The sequence below is a fragment of the Pyrus communis genome, chromosome 6 (genome assembly GCF_041283825.1).
Source record: "Pyrus communis isolate YQ-2024b chromosome 6, ASM4128382v1, whole genome shotgun sequence".
Classification (NCBI taxonomy): Eukaryota; Viridiplantae; Streptophyta; class Magnoliopsida; order Rosales; family Rosaceae; genus Pyrus; species Pyrus communis.
The window spans coordinates 2,368,359-2,384,060 of record NC_142570.1 but is presented as its reverse complement, the minus strand read 5'-3'; the positions used below and the strand labels follow the sequence as shown (position 1 = coordinate 2,384,060).

General features: G+C 35.2%; 1 protein-coding gene across 1 annotated transcript; it reads left to right on the top strand.

Annotated features, from left to right (window-relative positions):
- The first annotated feature begins 9,251 nt into the window (after positions 1 to 9,251).
- Positions 9,252 to 11,755, top strand: LOC137709772 (transcription factor TCP5-like). Its single transcript, XM_088695385.1, has 3 exons — positions 9,252 to 9,515; positions 10,147 to 11,399; positions 11,483 to 11,755. Exon 2 carries the CDS (start codon positions 10,247 to 10,249, stop codon positions 11,378 to 11,380), a length of 1,134 nt encoding a protein of 377 aa, XP_088551511.1. The 5' UTR covers positions 9,252 to 9,515; positions 10,147 to 10,246; the 3' UTR covers positions 11,381 to 11,399; positions 11,483 to 11,755.
- Positions 11,756 to 15,702: the final 3,947 nt, after the last annotated feature.

Sequence of the window (15,702 nt, the reverse complement as noted above, 5' to 3'; positions counted from 1 at the left end):
GTGGAAATCTTAATATGCATTGTTGTTTGTGATTCTTCCGTAGTAGCTCCAGGCCCTCCCAGATTTTGGAAGACCAGGGTTTTCCTGTACACCGGGATCTTTGGCTGATCAAATCTTGGTCATTGAACTTTTGGACGCACATCCAGTAATTCCGTTACCCGGGGCATCTAGCATTCCATTGCTCGGTGCAGCTATGCACCGGAGCATAATAGAATATTCGCACAACAAATGGTTATTGTTGTGATTGTTTAATTTCGACCTGAAACATTTCAGGTCTCCTTGATTGCTAGCTAAAGGCTAGAGCTTAATGCGGATGTTAATTAAAGTTCACCGTCATTGATTAAATTTAAGAGTCTACGTGATTGCCAAAGTTGGGCGACTTTTTGGTAATTAGATTGATTAAATCTTCACGGGCCACCCTACCCAGCTACTTAGTAGTTAATCCTAGTTTATTTCTAATTAGCGCCATAATAGCCAATTAACAGCCATGCAAAAAATCCCCTATCACTGTTCCTTGCAGCCGCATAAAGTGTTAATAGGCGTGATCAACAATTTTAATTAGCAAGTTGAAAGTGATGTACTTTTGCTGGAAAATATTAGTATTTAAGTTTAATATTTGGTTTTCTGGATTTAGTATAAAGGTTTTAATTTCTTACCTTTTAAAGTTAGGGTTAGTTTATTATAAATATCATGTTTGTTATTTCTTTGAGAATATGTTAATCACGTTGTAGCCTTTTGAAATTTTGTGACCGTTTCGGTATTTTTGTTTGTTTAATAATATTCTTATTATTTTGTAGTTTTATTTGTTGCACACTCTCATATTCAATTTGATATTAGAGCATGTTTGATCTTTCGGGATTTAATCTGTTCTTGATAGGTAACATGTTGTTTGTTTGATATTAGTTTTGAAAAAAAAAAAATTTGAATATATTTGCTCGGAACCACTCCCAGATCCCTGCATACCCGAAACCCCAGCCATTAACCGCCGCTTCAAACTTGCCGTACCCAGTTTTTCTGCAACCTGCCTCTGCTGTTGACTGAAGCCCAGAAACGTACCCACATCGCCGCCATGCCCACCATACCTGCCTATCGCCCAGATTGCCATCCACTGCTGCACTCCCTGTACACGCATCCTCGCCGCCGCCGCTGTCCCATCAGGCACAGAATCCGCAGGTGCTCCTGCCCACAGACCCATGTTCTGCAAACCAGCCCGTGTTTTGTAGAAGTCAAGGAAAGAAAAGAAGAAAAAGAAAAAAGAAAAAGAAAAAATGTTTGGTGTTTCGGCCCAGACGGGCAAAGAGTAAAAATGGGTTGTCGGCTGTTTGCCAGCCATTTTTTGGTTTGATGTCTTTGAGGCCCACATAAGTTGTTGGCTTATTTGAGATTGTTTTGTGATCATCATTCGAGTACTAAGAATTGTGACCACTCAAGTGATAGTGTTTGTGTTTGTTCATTCGTTGTTACAATTGAGATACAGAAATCTCGTCCGTTTAGTAACGGGTTCTTTTTATATTTTCAACACTAACCAGTCTGAATCAGAATCAGTTTGCCAGCCAGAATTAGCTTGCCAACAAGAATCAATTTGCCAATCTGCCAATCTAGTTAAGTTCGCTAGTCAAGTCAAGTCCAGTCAAGTCTAGTCAAGTTTGCATGCCTGCCAGTCTGCCTAACAGAGCTAGTCCGCATCTGCTTGTTTGCAAACTCATGTCGTATACCGCCATGAGTTTGACATGGGTGTTGGAAAATATTAGTATTTAAGTTTATTTTAATGTTTGGTTTTCTGGGCTTAGCCCGTTAGCATTAGGGTTTCGTTTTCTTTACCTTTTAGGGTTAGGGTTAATTTATTATAAATAGTATGTTTGTTATTCATTTAAGAATATGTTAATCACGATGTAGCCTCTTGAGATTTTGTAGCTGTTTCGGCATTTTCGTTTGTTTAATAATATTCTTATTATTTTGTAGTCTTATTCGTTGCACACTCTAATATTCAACTCTTTCATAATCCTCTCAGCTGCCCACGCAAACCTTTACTTTTGGGATGCACTAAGCCAAGTTTCGAGCTGTTGCAACTCTACCAAGTTTTGGTGCTTGCCTAGATTTCATTAACCCACATTTAGTGGGCTAATTAAATCTAGTAATTATTTTTTGTGCAAGCGATAGTGGTCAAGAGGAGAAAAACTTGTGTGGGCTTGGCATGTCACTAGACTTTGCTAAGTGGCATTACAATCCACTCAAAAATCACCACGTGACAAGTCTTAAATATAATTTTTTTTCTCATTCTTTTATATTTAAAATTCTCATAATTATTTTTTTCACTAATGAATATGCATCAATTTAATGGCTTATATTTTGTTCTCCCCCCCCCCCCCCCCCTTTTTTTCTTTTCCCAAATATTCCCTCCAGTTTATGTTGCAAGGCATGCCTGCCTTCTTTAACTTCCCAAACAATCTCATTGTGTAATATTATTTGATTTATCTCTTCAAATATGCTCTTTACGAAGATTGAACCCTTTCCTCATAGCATAAGCATTGCGTACTTGAAAGGCTTCAATGTCAAAATTCACCACCATTCTAATTTTTACATCTTAAAACTCCATTGTCTCAGCAGCAACCTACCAATTAAATTAAAAAAAAAAAAAGGGACTACCACATTAATAAAATACTCATAGTAAAGAACGGAAAAAACTATTGTACAAATAGGGTAATTCGTATCAACATATTAACCATAACATTGATTAACATTTGAGCCCAAATATTAGATTAACATGTTAATGAAAACAAATAAAAAATTAGGCTAACCCTAATACACCTATATATATGGGTTATTCATGTCAAGTTCACATGATCAAATCAAGTATTGTACAAATAACGAAAAAACTTAAAGATTATTGATTGATTTCCATGACAAAAGTTGGAGAAAGTGATTTTGTTTAGGGTACATAATTTTTTTTGAAGAACAGTGAGAGAAAAAAGTCGAAAAGACAAAGAAGTGGGAGAGAGAAGAAAGTGAAAGAGTCCTGCAACATAAATTGGAGGGAATATTTGGGATGGATAATCGTATCTTGCCATCAATTGTCCCTTTTAAAAAATAAAAAAAAAAGAAAACAAAAAAAATATCCATTAGATTGATGTATATTAATTAGTGAGAAATATAATTATAAGAATCCTAAATATAAAAGAATGGGAAAAAAAAAAAATTACATTTAAGACTTGTTACGTGGCGATTTTTTAGTGGCTTGTAGTGCCACTTAGCAAAGTCCAGTGGTAAGCCAAGCCCCACACAAGTTTTTCTCGGTCAAGAGAGAGACTTAATCAAACTCGGATTTTAAGTGCAAAAGGTCAGTAATCATCTTAATCCATTGAGTTACAAATCTTGCATAAGGTCACCACGCTTCATCATGCTCGTTACATAATTGACTATTATTTTGCAGCAGGATTAGTTTATTATTATATCCTATTATTTTACAATCATGCATTTATGCATTTCCTTGTTGGAAATCTTTGTTGGAAAGTGCTATTCACACACCTATTTTAACCTCTCACACTCTCTTGTTAATATGTTGCCATTGATTTTTTTCAATTCATTCAATACGACGGCCGAAAATTGAAAAAAGGTGTGTGAGAAGTAAAAATGAGTATTGTGAATAGCACTACCCTTTCTGGTTTCATGTATGTATCTTGTATTAAAATTGGGCTTTGTTCCTATGAATAATAATCTGAATTGCATCCAAATTACAACCCATTTCACCAAACCCTTCAACACTCTTATAATTAACAATATATTTGCATGCATGCTATATATTATAACTGACATTGTTTGTTACTTCACTTTCACCTTCAGGGAAGTTTTCATGTTGGGCAGACAGTGATGATAAGTCTGTTGGAAAAGCATTAGGCACGAGTAAGAGAAAAAGAAAGCTCCGTGCAATGTCTATGAAGTATAAATCAAGCAACAAGAAGAATATTGGGGTGTGCTATCCACACACCCCAAATTACTTCTCACACACCCCTTCTTAATTTATGTCCGTTGATCTTCTTCAATTCATCCAATCCGACGGCCGAAAAGTAGAAGGGTGATTGAGAAGTAAAATGGGGTGTGTGGATATCACACCCCAGAATATTTAGTGTACAATGATCACTGTTTATATTGTTGTCACTTACTGCAAAAGGTCTAAGGAGGCTCTACTTTTGACTTCACTGAGAGATCCAGTTCTCTTTTGGTCTGAGATGACAGAAGGGAGAATAATCATGGCAACGATGCACACCCTCAAGAACTTGTGCATCTAATCTATTTTTAATGATCAAGTTTTTATATATTTTATTATACAAGTGATATAGGATACATTGAAATTGAACATAAGACATCAGTGCTGGACGTATAAATACTTTCTAAGAAAATGCATCCACCTATTACTGTTTAAAGCAAATGAATTAGCATTATTGCATTGAATATAAATGAATAGGACTTGCTTAAGTGGTAGATTAGATCATTTTCCTACTTGAACTATAAGACTTATCCAGTAAATACCAAGAAAATTACCCTTAAACGTTATATTCCAAATATAATGCTAAGCTTTTTGTCATAGGAGTTTAGTATATGTATTTCGCTTCCGCCCTCCCACAAATATGGATTATGATGCATGAACTACCTTAATCCTTATTTTTACACTCTCTCTCACCACTTGAGCTAACGGTTAACCAAGTAGGCAAGTTCGCCCTCATAGCCGATGAGAAACTATAGCAAAATATATTGCATTCAATGTAAATCGATTTTGTACATAATTTCTATCCTAGTTAAGCCTTGATGGACTTTACCAATTGTCACGTACGTAAGAGAAGCGAAAATTGGACACTCAATTAAAGTTTATCAATTAGAATGACGCATTTAGGAGTTAATGTTGTCATGACTCTGCTACTTAAAATCTGACACGAATTAAGGGAACATATTTTCATCTGTACGTACGGTAATTAGGGTTTTGGATTTTTTGAATTGTTTTCTTGATTAATTCTATTATTCTGCACCTAAGTGCTTAACTATAAACTAATGCAGAAGGAGCATATTACACGAGAGAGAGAGAGAGAGAGAGAGAGAGAGTCGACGGTGAGAGTTCACAGGGCGAAATGCAGTTTACTTTCTGTTGCAGGCTGAGAGATTGCAGGGTTTGTATTATTTACAGAGACATGCAGTGGCAGAGAGAAAAGGAGAGCACGCATTTATTTTTGTTTTGGGGCCATCGTTCGCTATATACCTTATTTTTTCTTCCTAGGGTTTGGCCCTGTCACTTTCAGGCGTCAGAACGAAAGCACCAAGATGCTTGCGAATTAGATCAAATATAATCCCTTATATTTCACACTATAGTTTGAGGATAATATTGGAAAGGAGGACAATGAGAGGAAAGTCCTACTTTTTCGTTAACATTTATATCATTTTACGGTATAATAAGTGCAATTAGAATGGTTCATTCTCTTTGTTGTTATTTAAAAATTATCTGAAAAGTTTATTCAATTCGGAGAAGGTTTAAACATTCATATGTGTCATAAGATGGACGGTTATAGTAAGAAATGATGAATTGTCAATCTTTGTAAATTCATACGAATGATTAAGTAGCCTTCAAATCTAATAATTCTTTTTTTATTTTATAAAGATGATCTTAAAGTGACGTACACTAGAGAAAATAAACATTAGCGGCTATAATGTTTGAACTATAAAATACTATATATTATTGATTCTTCCATCTCCTACTTGGTTTTCTATCCACAGTCCCCCTCCCAACACACACGCAATACATATACACATTAGACATTAGAGTTTTGGATGGGTATATATGGACCATACTCGTCCTCTCTCTCTCTCTCTCTCTCTCTCTCTCTCTCTCTCTCTCTCTCTCTCTCTCACACACACACACACACACACACACACACACACACACACACACGCTAATGTTGTCATCATGACATGATAACTGAGATCATATTGGTGATGGCGACACATATTTTTCTCTTGAATGATATTAAGCATCAGTCATAACAGTTAATTTAATTAAAGCATGTTAATTATGTTGCATAATATTAATTATATGAAGTAATAAAATTAAAAATTCAATCATTTACATAATGTATGTTGCATAATATCATTTTTTACGAAGAAAAGTCGATATAGTATTCTTGAAGAACAGAAAATAATTCGTTTCATCTTTTTTGATTGAAATAATTCGCTATATCATAATATTCGTTTTAGTTATCATTTTCATCTTCATTTGACTGATGACGAATCATTATTATTCTAATCACTGTGAAGAAGCAATTAGATTCTTATCAAGTATCACTGGCTTTGGCCATTCCTTTTTGCAGCTCTGCTCAGATCTGCAGCTGCCTGCATATTATATATATATTTAAACAAATTAATATGGCAGCAGCAGGAAATAATTTTTACCCAAAAAGTGATCAGGAAATTTAGGGGTTCCTGAACAAAGTAAAACTGCAGTCTTGGTTGGAGGAGCAATGTCAATGTTGAATTTAACTCACTTGATGAAAAACCTGTAACTCCCTATTTAACTCACTTCTTCTTTTTTCTGCTACTTTAGGGCAGATATTCAGATAACTTATCTGCTCTCTGTGTATGATGAACTCTGAATATAGCTTTCGGTTTAATAACTTAAATTGTTCAACTACAATCTCTAAAATTGGTAAAATCCCTAAATAACTGCTGCCCCAGAATTGGGTTGATGCCAACAATAAAAAGCATACTAATTTTGAGTATAATATTATGTAGATCTTATCGTTATTCTTGTACTGAGGAGACAGGAGCCTTTGATATCACACACACATATATGAGGAGCTAGAGAAGGCTTGCTAGGGTTTATGTTTCTGCAAAAATATATGTTTATTTAAGTATATCAGTTTCAGAGGGTTTAAACCATATAAGGCTATGTTAAATGTTGCTTAAAAATTAGTTAAAATGGAATGATGATCAAATTGTTACTTATTATTATGGAGAAGTAAAATTATTTGTCTTGGCCAGATATCAGAGTGTCGGCCGGTTTATTTCTTGTCTTGAATGTCTGTAAAGGGAATGGATCCCCTCCTAATCAAATCACACAGACCGTTGGATTTTAATCCAATGCGTATAAATAGGAAGCCTTTCTAAAAGTTATAATAATTGTATCTATTTGATCAAAATCTAATGGTTCGTGTGATTTGCTCACGAGGCTTAGCCTGCTCAGGAGGGGATCCGTTCCCGTCTGTAGTAGGACTTCAGCTTTTGAACTGCAACTAGTACAGTACTCGATCTATATTAGCGTACGTTCTCAATTATTTTGTTGAAGATTATTGAGGTGCCCTTTTATGCACACATTTGTTGAAAGATTCCACTACTTTTCTTGATTATTGAGGTGCCCTTTTATGCACACATTTGTTGAAGGATTCCACTACTTGTCTTGATTATTGAGGTGCCCTTATGCACACATGTATATATGAAGATCTCTCTCTCTCTCTCTCTCTCTCTCTCTCTCTCTCTATACACACACACACACACACACACACACACACACACACATCAAACTGCTACTTGAAATAAAGATGCAAAGAGTAAATATATGTGCAATTACGTATATATTATTTTTCATTCATGTACGTTATATTAGCGAAAACTAGTGCAACTTGGGGTTGTGAAAATCTCACTGCATTCTGTAGATATGTAGTGGTCCAGTTCCCCTCTCTCTCTCTCTCTCTCGATGCATTCAGTGGATGCCTTAAAGAACCTGTACTTTGGTCCCTCCTCTACTCTTCTCTAAAGGGTCTAACCCTTCTATCCTTGCTCTCTAAATTGTACATATATATATATATATATGCTGCTGATTACGTACATACATACATATACATATACATACATACATATATATATATATATATCCCAACTGGTATACTATATACAGACGATAGCTTGCATACACCACAATTTTTGGGAGCCACATGACTGAAGATTACTGTTATGTAAGTATATATATAGCAAACTCTAGTATCTTACTAACTATTCAGACTTACTAATTATAAATATGCATGCCCCTTCTTAATCTTAAATTTTGCTCCACACAAAATGAAGAAGAAACTAAAACTGTTGCTAAATATTAAAAAATGAGTACTTACAATATAGTTTTTGGTGAAGGAAATGTTAGCAAGTTAGTAAATTTGGTTTATTATCCGTAATTTTGTTAGGTTATTTTGGTATTTTTATTAGGGTTTCTAGTAGAATAAAGTATATTAAGATTGCTTTCTTGCTTGTTGCTAGGGTTTAGTTTTGTTTTCTTGTTTGTTTCATGGTTTAAGTTTTTAAAATTCACATCTTGTACTTTTATAAGAATTACGTCTAGCAAAATGTAAATCTTTTCAAGTTGTGTAGTTACTTTGATAATTGTGTAGTGTTTTTTATTTTTGTTTGTAGAATAAATCAGATCGTTTACAATTTTTTTTTCTCTTGTATCATCCTTTGATTTGTCAAGATTCTTTTTGAAATATTGATATGTTTTATATAACTAAATCACTTATAGTACTATTTAGTTTATATATATATATATATATATATATATGATTTTTATATGAATATTGCACTACAAATTTACATGTAGGGGAAAAAGATCGAAGAAACATTATCTCCAAGGGATTTATATATAGATTTTTTTTTTCTTCTGCTTTCTTAATTAAACTGGTAGCTAGGCATGCCTTCTTCAATTGATGCTATGTGGAAAAAGCTATTTGTAGTTGCCGATAAGTGTGAGATGGTCCCCCTTCAAAATAAGCCAACATCTATACCTAGAGAACCTATTGCATAATATTATACGGTAAACTGCGACCAAACTTATTCATTAATTAAGTAGTGATGTTCAGTCTGTGGTATGAACAAATTGATGAAATTTTTATACTGTGGCTTGACAGATGGACGAGAAAGTATAGGTATCGTGAACACAAGTTATGTAATGTATAAATTTATGTGTTATAATAAGAGAGGACAATGGAGTTGATATGTCCTATATTTAGGACATTAGTAAAAACAAATTCACGTGTTATATTATATAATTTGAGTAGAATGATGATAACGCTATGTTGTCTTATTTCAGATACATAAAAGATTGCTCTAAATTAACGTGTTAGCATATTCAGATGCCACGTGGCCATAAATGTGCCATACCTTTTCCTTTTTCATTCCCATGCAATATGGTGTGGTAAATTCTAGTTAGCATCTTTTCTTTACCAAATGGTCGATTATTATTTCTGAAAGTTTATATTCTCTCTATCTCTCTCTGCAGCTAAGAGCCTCTAAGATGTTGGATTTGACAGGCAAATGAAGTACACAGCTTAGTAAGAAATTCAAGAGAGAGCATCATATATACTTTAGCAAGAGGTTTGAAATCGCACTGTTGCATCCTGTTGGTCTGTCCTACTTCTTCTGTTTCTTTTTAATAAGTTTTCGACATCCAAGAACTAAATCTCAGCTTCTACGACCTCGGTTTTCAATCTGATGTGAGTACAGTTCATCTTATGATCCTAATTATATCTTTCAAAATAGATTGATAAGAGGTAAAGGTAATTTAGGGTTTCCGGTAGTTTGAATTTGTATGATTTTGTGAGAGTAGATCAAGAAAAAAACCTCATTGCAAACTCTGATTTTCTACTAGCTTTTGCTCATCCTGTTAACTCTCAATTTTAAACAATTTATAAGCTCTTTAACTTCTTTGACGATTAAAATGGTTCAACTCATTAATCATATATATATGTGTGTATATATTTATCTTCTATAGTAGTTTGTGACCATTCTTTTTAATGCAACATCTGCTCAACTTCTCAGCACAATTTTCAGATTTGCATATGGAGGATCTCCTTAATAATTAGGGGAGCATATATATATATATATATATATATAGATGCAAATAAATACTAATATTGGAAACTTTGATGAGAAAATGTTTTCTTTCTCATCTATCGATCAGGAACTGAACAGTGATTAATTTAATTAGTTCATGAATCAATTTTCCATAAGATATAAACCCATATGGATTCCAAAAGAAATTAAGAATAATCATATGAATTCATGTAGTATATAACAGTTTATTATTTTTCCCCTTTTATTTTTATTCTTGTTTTTTTTTTTCAGTTGGATCTTTGGAGTCGAGCGATCGGAGAATTTCTTTCCATATCCGCAAAAAAGGAGCACTTGAAAGAAGGGCGAGATTACTATAATCAGAAATACTACAATGATAACAAATTCAAGGGACAAGGGTTTCCAAGCCAAGCAAGAGGGCCACAACAACAACAATAACAATGATGGGAACAACAATAGCAGCTTTCATAAGGCATCATCATCAAGTACTACTACTTCAAGGCAATGGTCTGGATTTAGAAATCCAAGGATCGTACGTGTTTCGCGTACTTTTGGTGGGAAAGATAGGCACAGCAAGGTTTCCACAGTGAGGGGATTGAGGGACAGGAGAATTAGGCTTTCAGTACCAACAGCCATTCAATTATATGATCTTCAAGATAGGCTTGGTCTTAGCCAACCTAGCAAGGTAATAGACTGGCTGCTTGACATTACGGAACAAGATATCGATAAGCTCCCTCCACTTCAAGTTCCTCATGGATTTGGTCATCAATTTCATCAACCAATGCTAAATCCTCATAAAGCTGGTAATTCTCTTGTTGCTCCTTTCTTTGATGTAAATTCTACTTTTATGGAGGCAGACCAAGTTGATCATCAAGAAGTTCATGATCAAGCAAAAGGCAAGTCGATCAGGACAAACGACGGACAAGATGATCAAAATCGTCATGATCACGAAGGAAATGTTAGTGGACAACTCTTAGCTCAAAAGCTATTTCCCATAGGCAATCATCCTTCTTCCATACCTGGCTTGCTAAACAATGCAATGGCATACAACTACTATCACAACTATTCAGAGCCTTCAACGCTATCTCTAGCGCAGTTTGGTAGCCATGAATTTCCACAAGTACCACAAATAGATCAGCATCATAGTCACATGATGAGTACTAATGCCTTGTCATTTTCAACTCCAATGCCATCTGTTTCTCAATTATTCTTCTGTCCACCTACAGCAACACCGACGCTTTTCGGTTCATATCCTCCATATATTACCAATCCAATAGTGGAGGGTACTAGTACTGCTACTGATCAGCCTCGACGAGCCAACCATTTCCAATTTTTGAGCTCACCAAGTAATTCACAAAATTTCCTAGCTAGCAATGCTCTCATGCCTCCTCTTCATTCAGTTAGCTCATCCTTGAAATCCTTTCCATCATTGGTTCATCCCAAGCAGCAGCTCCATTTGAATTCACAAAATAACAATGGAAGCCAACCAAATAAAGACGTTCCATAACTTATTAGCCTCATTGCAAGTAAGTTCGTATACCTTAGTTGTTGATCTCTCGTGATCTTGGAACATCTATCTCTTTATATCATGCATCGATTTGCACAACAGACGGGAGATGGAAACTGATGAACATTGACATGCATGGATGTGTTGGCTGGAGGAGCAAAGCAATTGATTATTTCGGCACAAGCTATAGCTACAAGAAAAAGTCAATCTCCTCTGGTTGTATTTCCTGCACTACTTTCCTCCGTCTCCCTCTGCAAAGGCGACAAGAATTAATAGTGAAAAACTTTGTAAGTATGGCAATGTTATATGTAGACATTTGCGTACTAGTGATTCATTAGAGTGCTTATAATCTTAAATACTATACTTTATCCTATACACAGTAATCCATCGATATATATGTGTGAGGTCAGATATCCACAGTGTTGCATTCGTATATATTGTGTGTGTGTGTGTGTGTGTGTGTGTGTGAGAGAGAGAGAGAGAGAGAGAGAGAGAGAGAGAGAGAGAGAGAGAGAGAGAGAGAGAGAGCGAGCGAGAGATCCAATGAGATTATAATTATAGTCTCAGTGCTGGGGATCATATGCATGAGCAATGATTATTAATTAAGTCATGGTAAGAAAAAAAAAAAAAAAAAAAAAAGAGATATAGAACATGAACTTCTCAATTTATTGGGGTATATGTATGTGTGTGTTGGTACGATTAGGCACTAGTTTGGTACTGAGGTGATTCTGAAAAAAATGGCCATAATTTATGTTTGGTAAACATTCAGCTTCAGCTTTTTTCCACAGTTTTGGGTGAAAAAAGCCAAAAACACAAAGCTGCAAAACCCAACTTTGAAAAACCAGTTTTTTTTCACATCTGTTTTTACATAAAAATTTATCAAACACTATAATACTGCCTTTTTTTTTTTTTTTTTTTCAAAAGCACTTTTACAAAAAAAGTTTACCAAACACTCTACTGCTTTATTTCATAGCTGCTTATTCTCACAGTACAGCAGAAACAATTTTTTTTTTCAAAGCACAGCAATACCAAACCAGCCCTAGGTCTACTATATTCTTAGTTTTCTGTTGATGAAAGATTGGGATTTTATATATTAGATCATCAACAAATAATAACTATAGTAATGTAAATTACAGTGGTTGTGGTAAGGTTATATATTGTTGATTTAGAAGGTTTCCCTTTGCCAGTCTTGGACATGCGTATGTTTGGTCCAATAATGACATGAAAGAATAGAAAGAAGTAGTGAACATAAATTTAAAAAAGTTGGCCAAGAGTGGAATGGTGTTTTATATATATGGGTATGTGTGTGTATATATATAGATATATATATATATATACACACACACTCTACTGTGTACTAATATTCATACTACGTACTACATATAATCCACATTCAAGATGTAGTTCCTTTCAGATATATACATTACTAAAGAACTTGATAACTTGGGAAGAAAAGTGATAGAAAATCCGCCGATTTCACACATAATTTGGTGGATATCTAAGCAACGTATGAGTAAGAATTTAATTATATATTCTTCATGTGTTCTTTTAAGTATGCAATGCCAAAGGTATCAAATTATTAGTTGATAATCTATGGTTTAGCTACTAGCAAGTAGCTGCGGGATTGATATTAATATAATGTTGCCCTTGTCATCCGTGTTAGGATTCATATATCAAGTATGTTATAAAACCTGGAGAGAGAAAACATGTTATATAAGCTTGATCTGCATAAGTAAATCTGTCAAAGTGATGTGTTTTTAGCTTGATATTGGCTAGGAGTATGAACTATGATATCCACATCTCTTCAAGAGCCAATTAATACAAAAGACCACGTTTAATAAGAGCTAAGGTTCTACGTTTATTAGAGAGGTGGTACAATGTGATGATACACAGTAACACATCTTGAGTTCGATGGGATGATCAATTAGCTTGTACGTACTCTATATGCCAACTGCCCTACCCCTACGTAATGCATCATATGCTCGTTAATTAAGATCATATACGTGCTTGTATATAATACAGCAAAGCAGAATCATATTTGTTGGCTGATTTTGGTTAATTATATACAGGAAATCTTGGAGATGTTGGCCATGGTCATATATATGTATTATGTATTATGTATATATATGCCGCGCTGACATGCTATGCTGTAATGTTTATATATGTGGGTGTGGAATGATATATAAACAACACGTAGTCCTAGAGCCAAAACTGTGATCGCTATTCTTAAGATCTGCTGCTAAAACTATAGCTCAGTCCCCATGAATCATGATGACCAACGTACGTCCATTAATATTGAAGGATTCTGATTACTAATTGTGAGTCCTGACATATCTACTTAATCTGTATGAACATATTATAAACGTATGCAGTGTACGTATTATATAATGCCAGAAACATGTACCACTGTTTGCCTCTATACGCATGTGGGTGCATGTTTAATTGTATTGCACTCAATAATATATTAAGGGTAATGTTAGAGAAACTAAATTTGTAAACTAAACTAAATAATATGTCGTCAGTAAGAATGAGCACGTTTATAACGTTTAAGTAATAATCCAATCATCAACTTTCATGTCGTTTAGTTTACAATATTTTGTCTACAAATTTAGTCTCTCTAGCATTATCCATATATTAATGCTTCCAAAAATGAAGAAAATGTAAACTTAGAACGAATGGAAAGTGGCATGCATAATCTAATTGAGGAAAGAAACTTGTTTACGACGGAAATGTCATGTGATGTAGAAAAAGGTATGTAGGCTAAAAAATATATTTGTTATTGATACGTGAATGTGGAAAAATGGAAGAGAATGCAAATGGAAGAGAATGCTTATGGAAGAGAATGCAAATGGAAGAGAATGCTTATTTTTTCATTATGTTTCTCTACAAGATTACAAGGATATATATACATGATACAAATGTGTAGGTAGGACAAGGTAGCCGTCCTAGTGTGTAGGTAGGACAAGGTAGGACGGCTGTAGGACGGCTTGACGGCTGTAGGACGGCTAGTGTGTAGGTAGGACAAGGTAGGACGGCTGTAGGACGGCTTGACGGCTGTAGGACGGCTTATTCTTCCAATAATAATATTATATACAATTACACAAGGACTCCAACCATATTCCTTATTTGTCTAACACTCCCCCTCAAGTTGGAGAGTGGATGTCAAGAACTCCCAACTTGCGTAACATACCCGAAAACTTTTCTTTCCCAAGAGGTTTGGTAAACAAGTCTGCCAACTGTTGTGCCGTACCCACATGCTTGGTCTCTATTGTGCCATCTACAATCTTATCTCGTATAAAGTGACAATCCATCTCAATGTGACGAGTTCGTTCATGAAAAACAGGATTGGCAGCTATATGTAACGCTGCTTGATTATCACAAAATAAAATGGAAGGACCATCCAAAGGAATGTTCAAATCCTTCAACAAAAAACGAAGCCAAACTATCTCGCAACAAGCACCTGCCATGGCCCTATATTCCGCCTCTGCTGAAGAGAGCGAAACGGTTTTCTGTCGTTTCGTCCGCCAAGAAATCAAAGAACCGCCCAAGAATACACAATACCCAGTAGTCGAACGGCGAGTGATAGGGCAACCTGCCCAATCAGAATCACAAAACGCAGTTAACTTGGTCTGGTTGTCAGAACGAAATAATAAACCTTGACCTGGAGTAGCCTTCAAATAACGAACAATACGAAGCGCAGCATCCATATGAGATATCCTTGGCTCGTGCATAAAACGGCTTAGAACATGCACAGAATAGGTGATATCCGGCCGAGTGATAGTGAGATATATTAACCGACCTACTAATCGTCGATACTTTTCAGGATCCTTGAGAAGTTCTCCTTTATCAGATAATTTTGTGTCATCCATAGGAAAAGCAATGGGTCGTGCTCCCAAAAAACCATAGTCCTTGAGAATCTCTAATGCATACTTGCGTTGAGAAATATAAATCCCTTGTTTGGAACGAGAAACCTCAATACCCAAAAAATATTTTAAATCACCAAGGTCTTTTATCCGAAAATGATCACGAAGAAAAGACTTCAGAGAATTAATGGCACTAGCATCATTGCCTGTAATCACAATATCATCCACATAAATGAGCAAAGCTGTGAAAGAAATACCAGACTTTTTAGTGAACAATGAATAGTCAGCTTTGGATTGTTGAAAACCGGCAGAAATGATGGCACTAGTGAATTTGGCAAACCATTGGCGAGAAGCCTGCTTAAGACCATAAAGTGACTTGTGAAGGCGACACACAAGATTCTCCCCCTGTCGCCGAAGACCAGGAGGAGGAGACATATAGATTTCTTCATGTAAGTCACC

Coding starts and splice junctions, on each gene's coding strand:
- LOC137709772 (XM_088695385.1), top strand. CDS start 10,247: ATGATAACAAATTCAAGGGACAAGGGTTTCCAAGCCAAGCAAGAGGGC.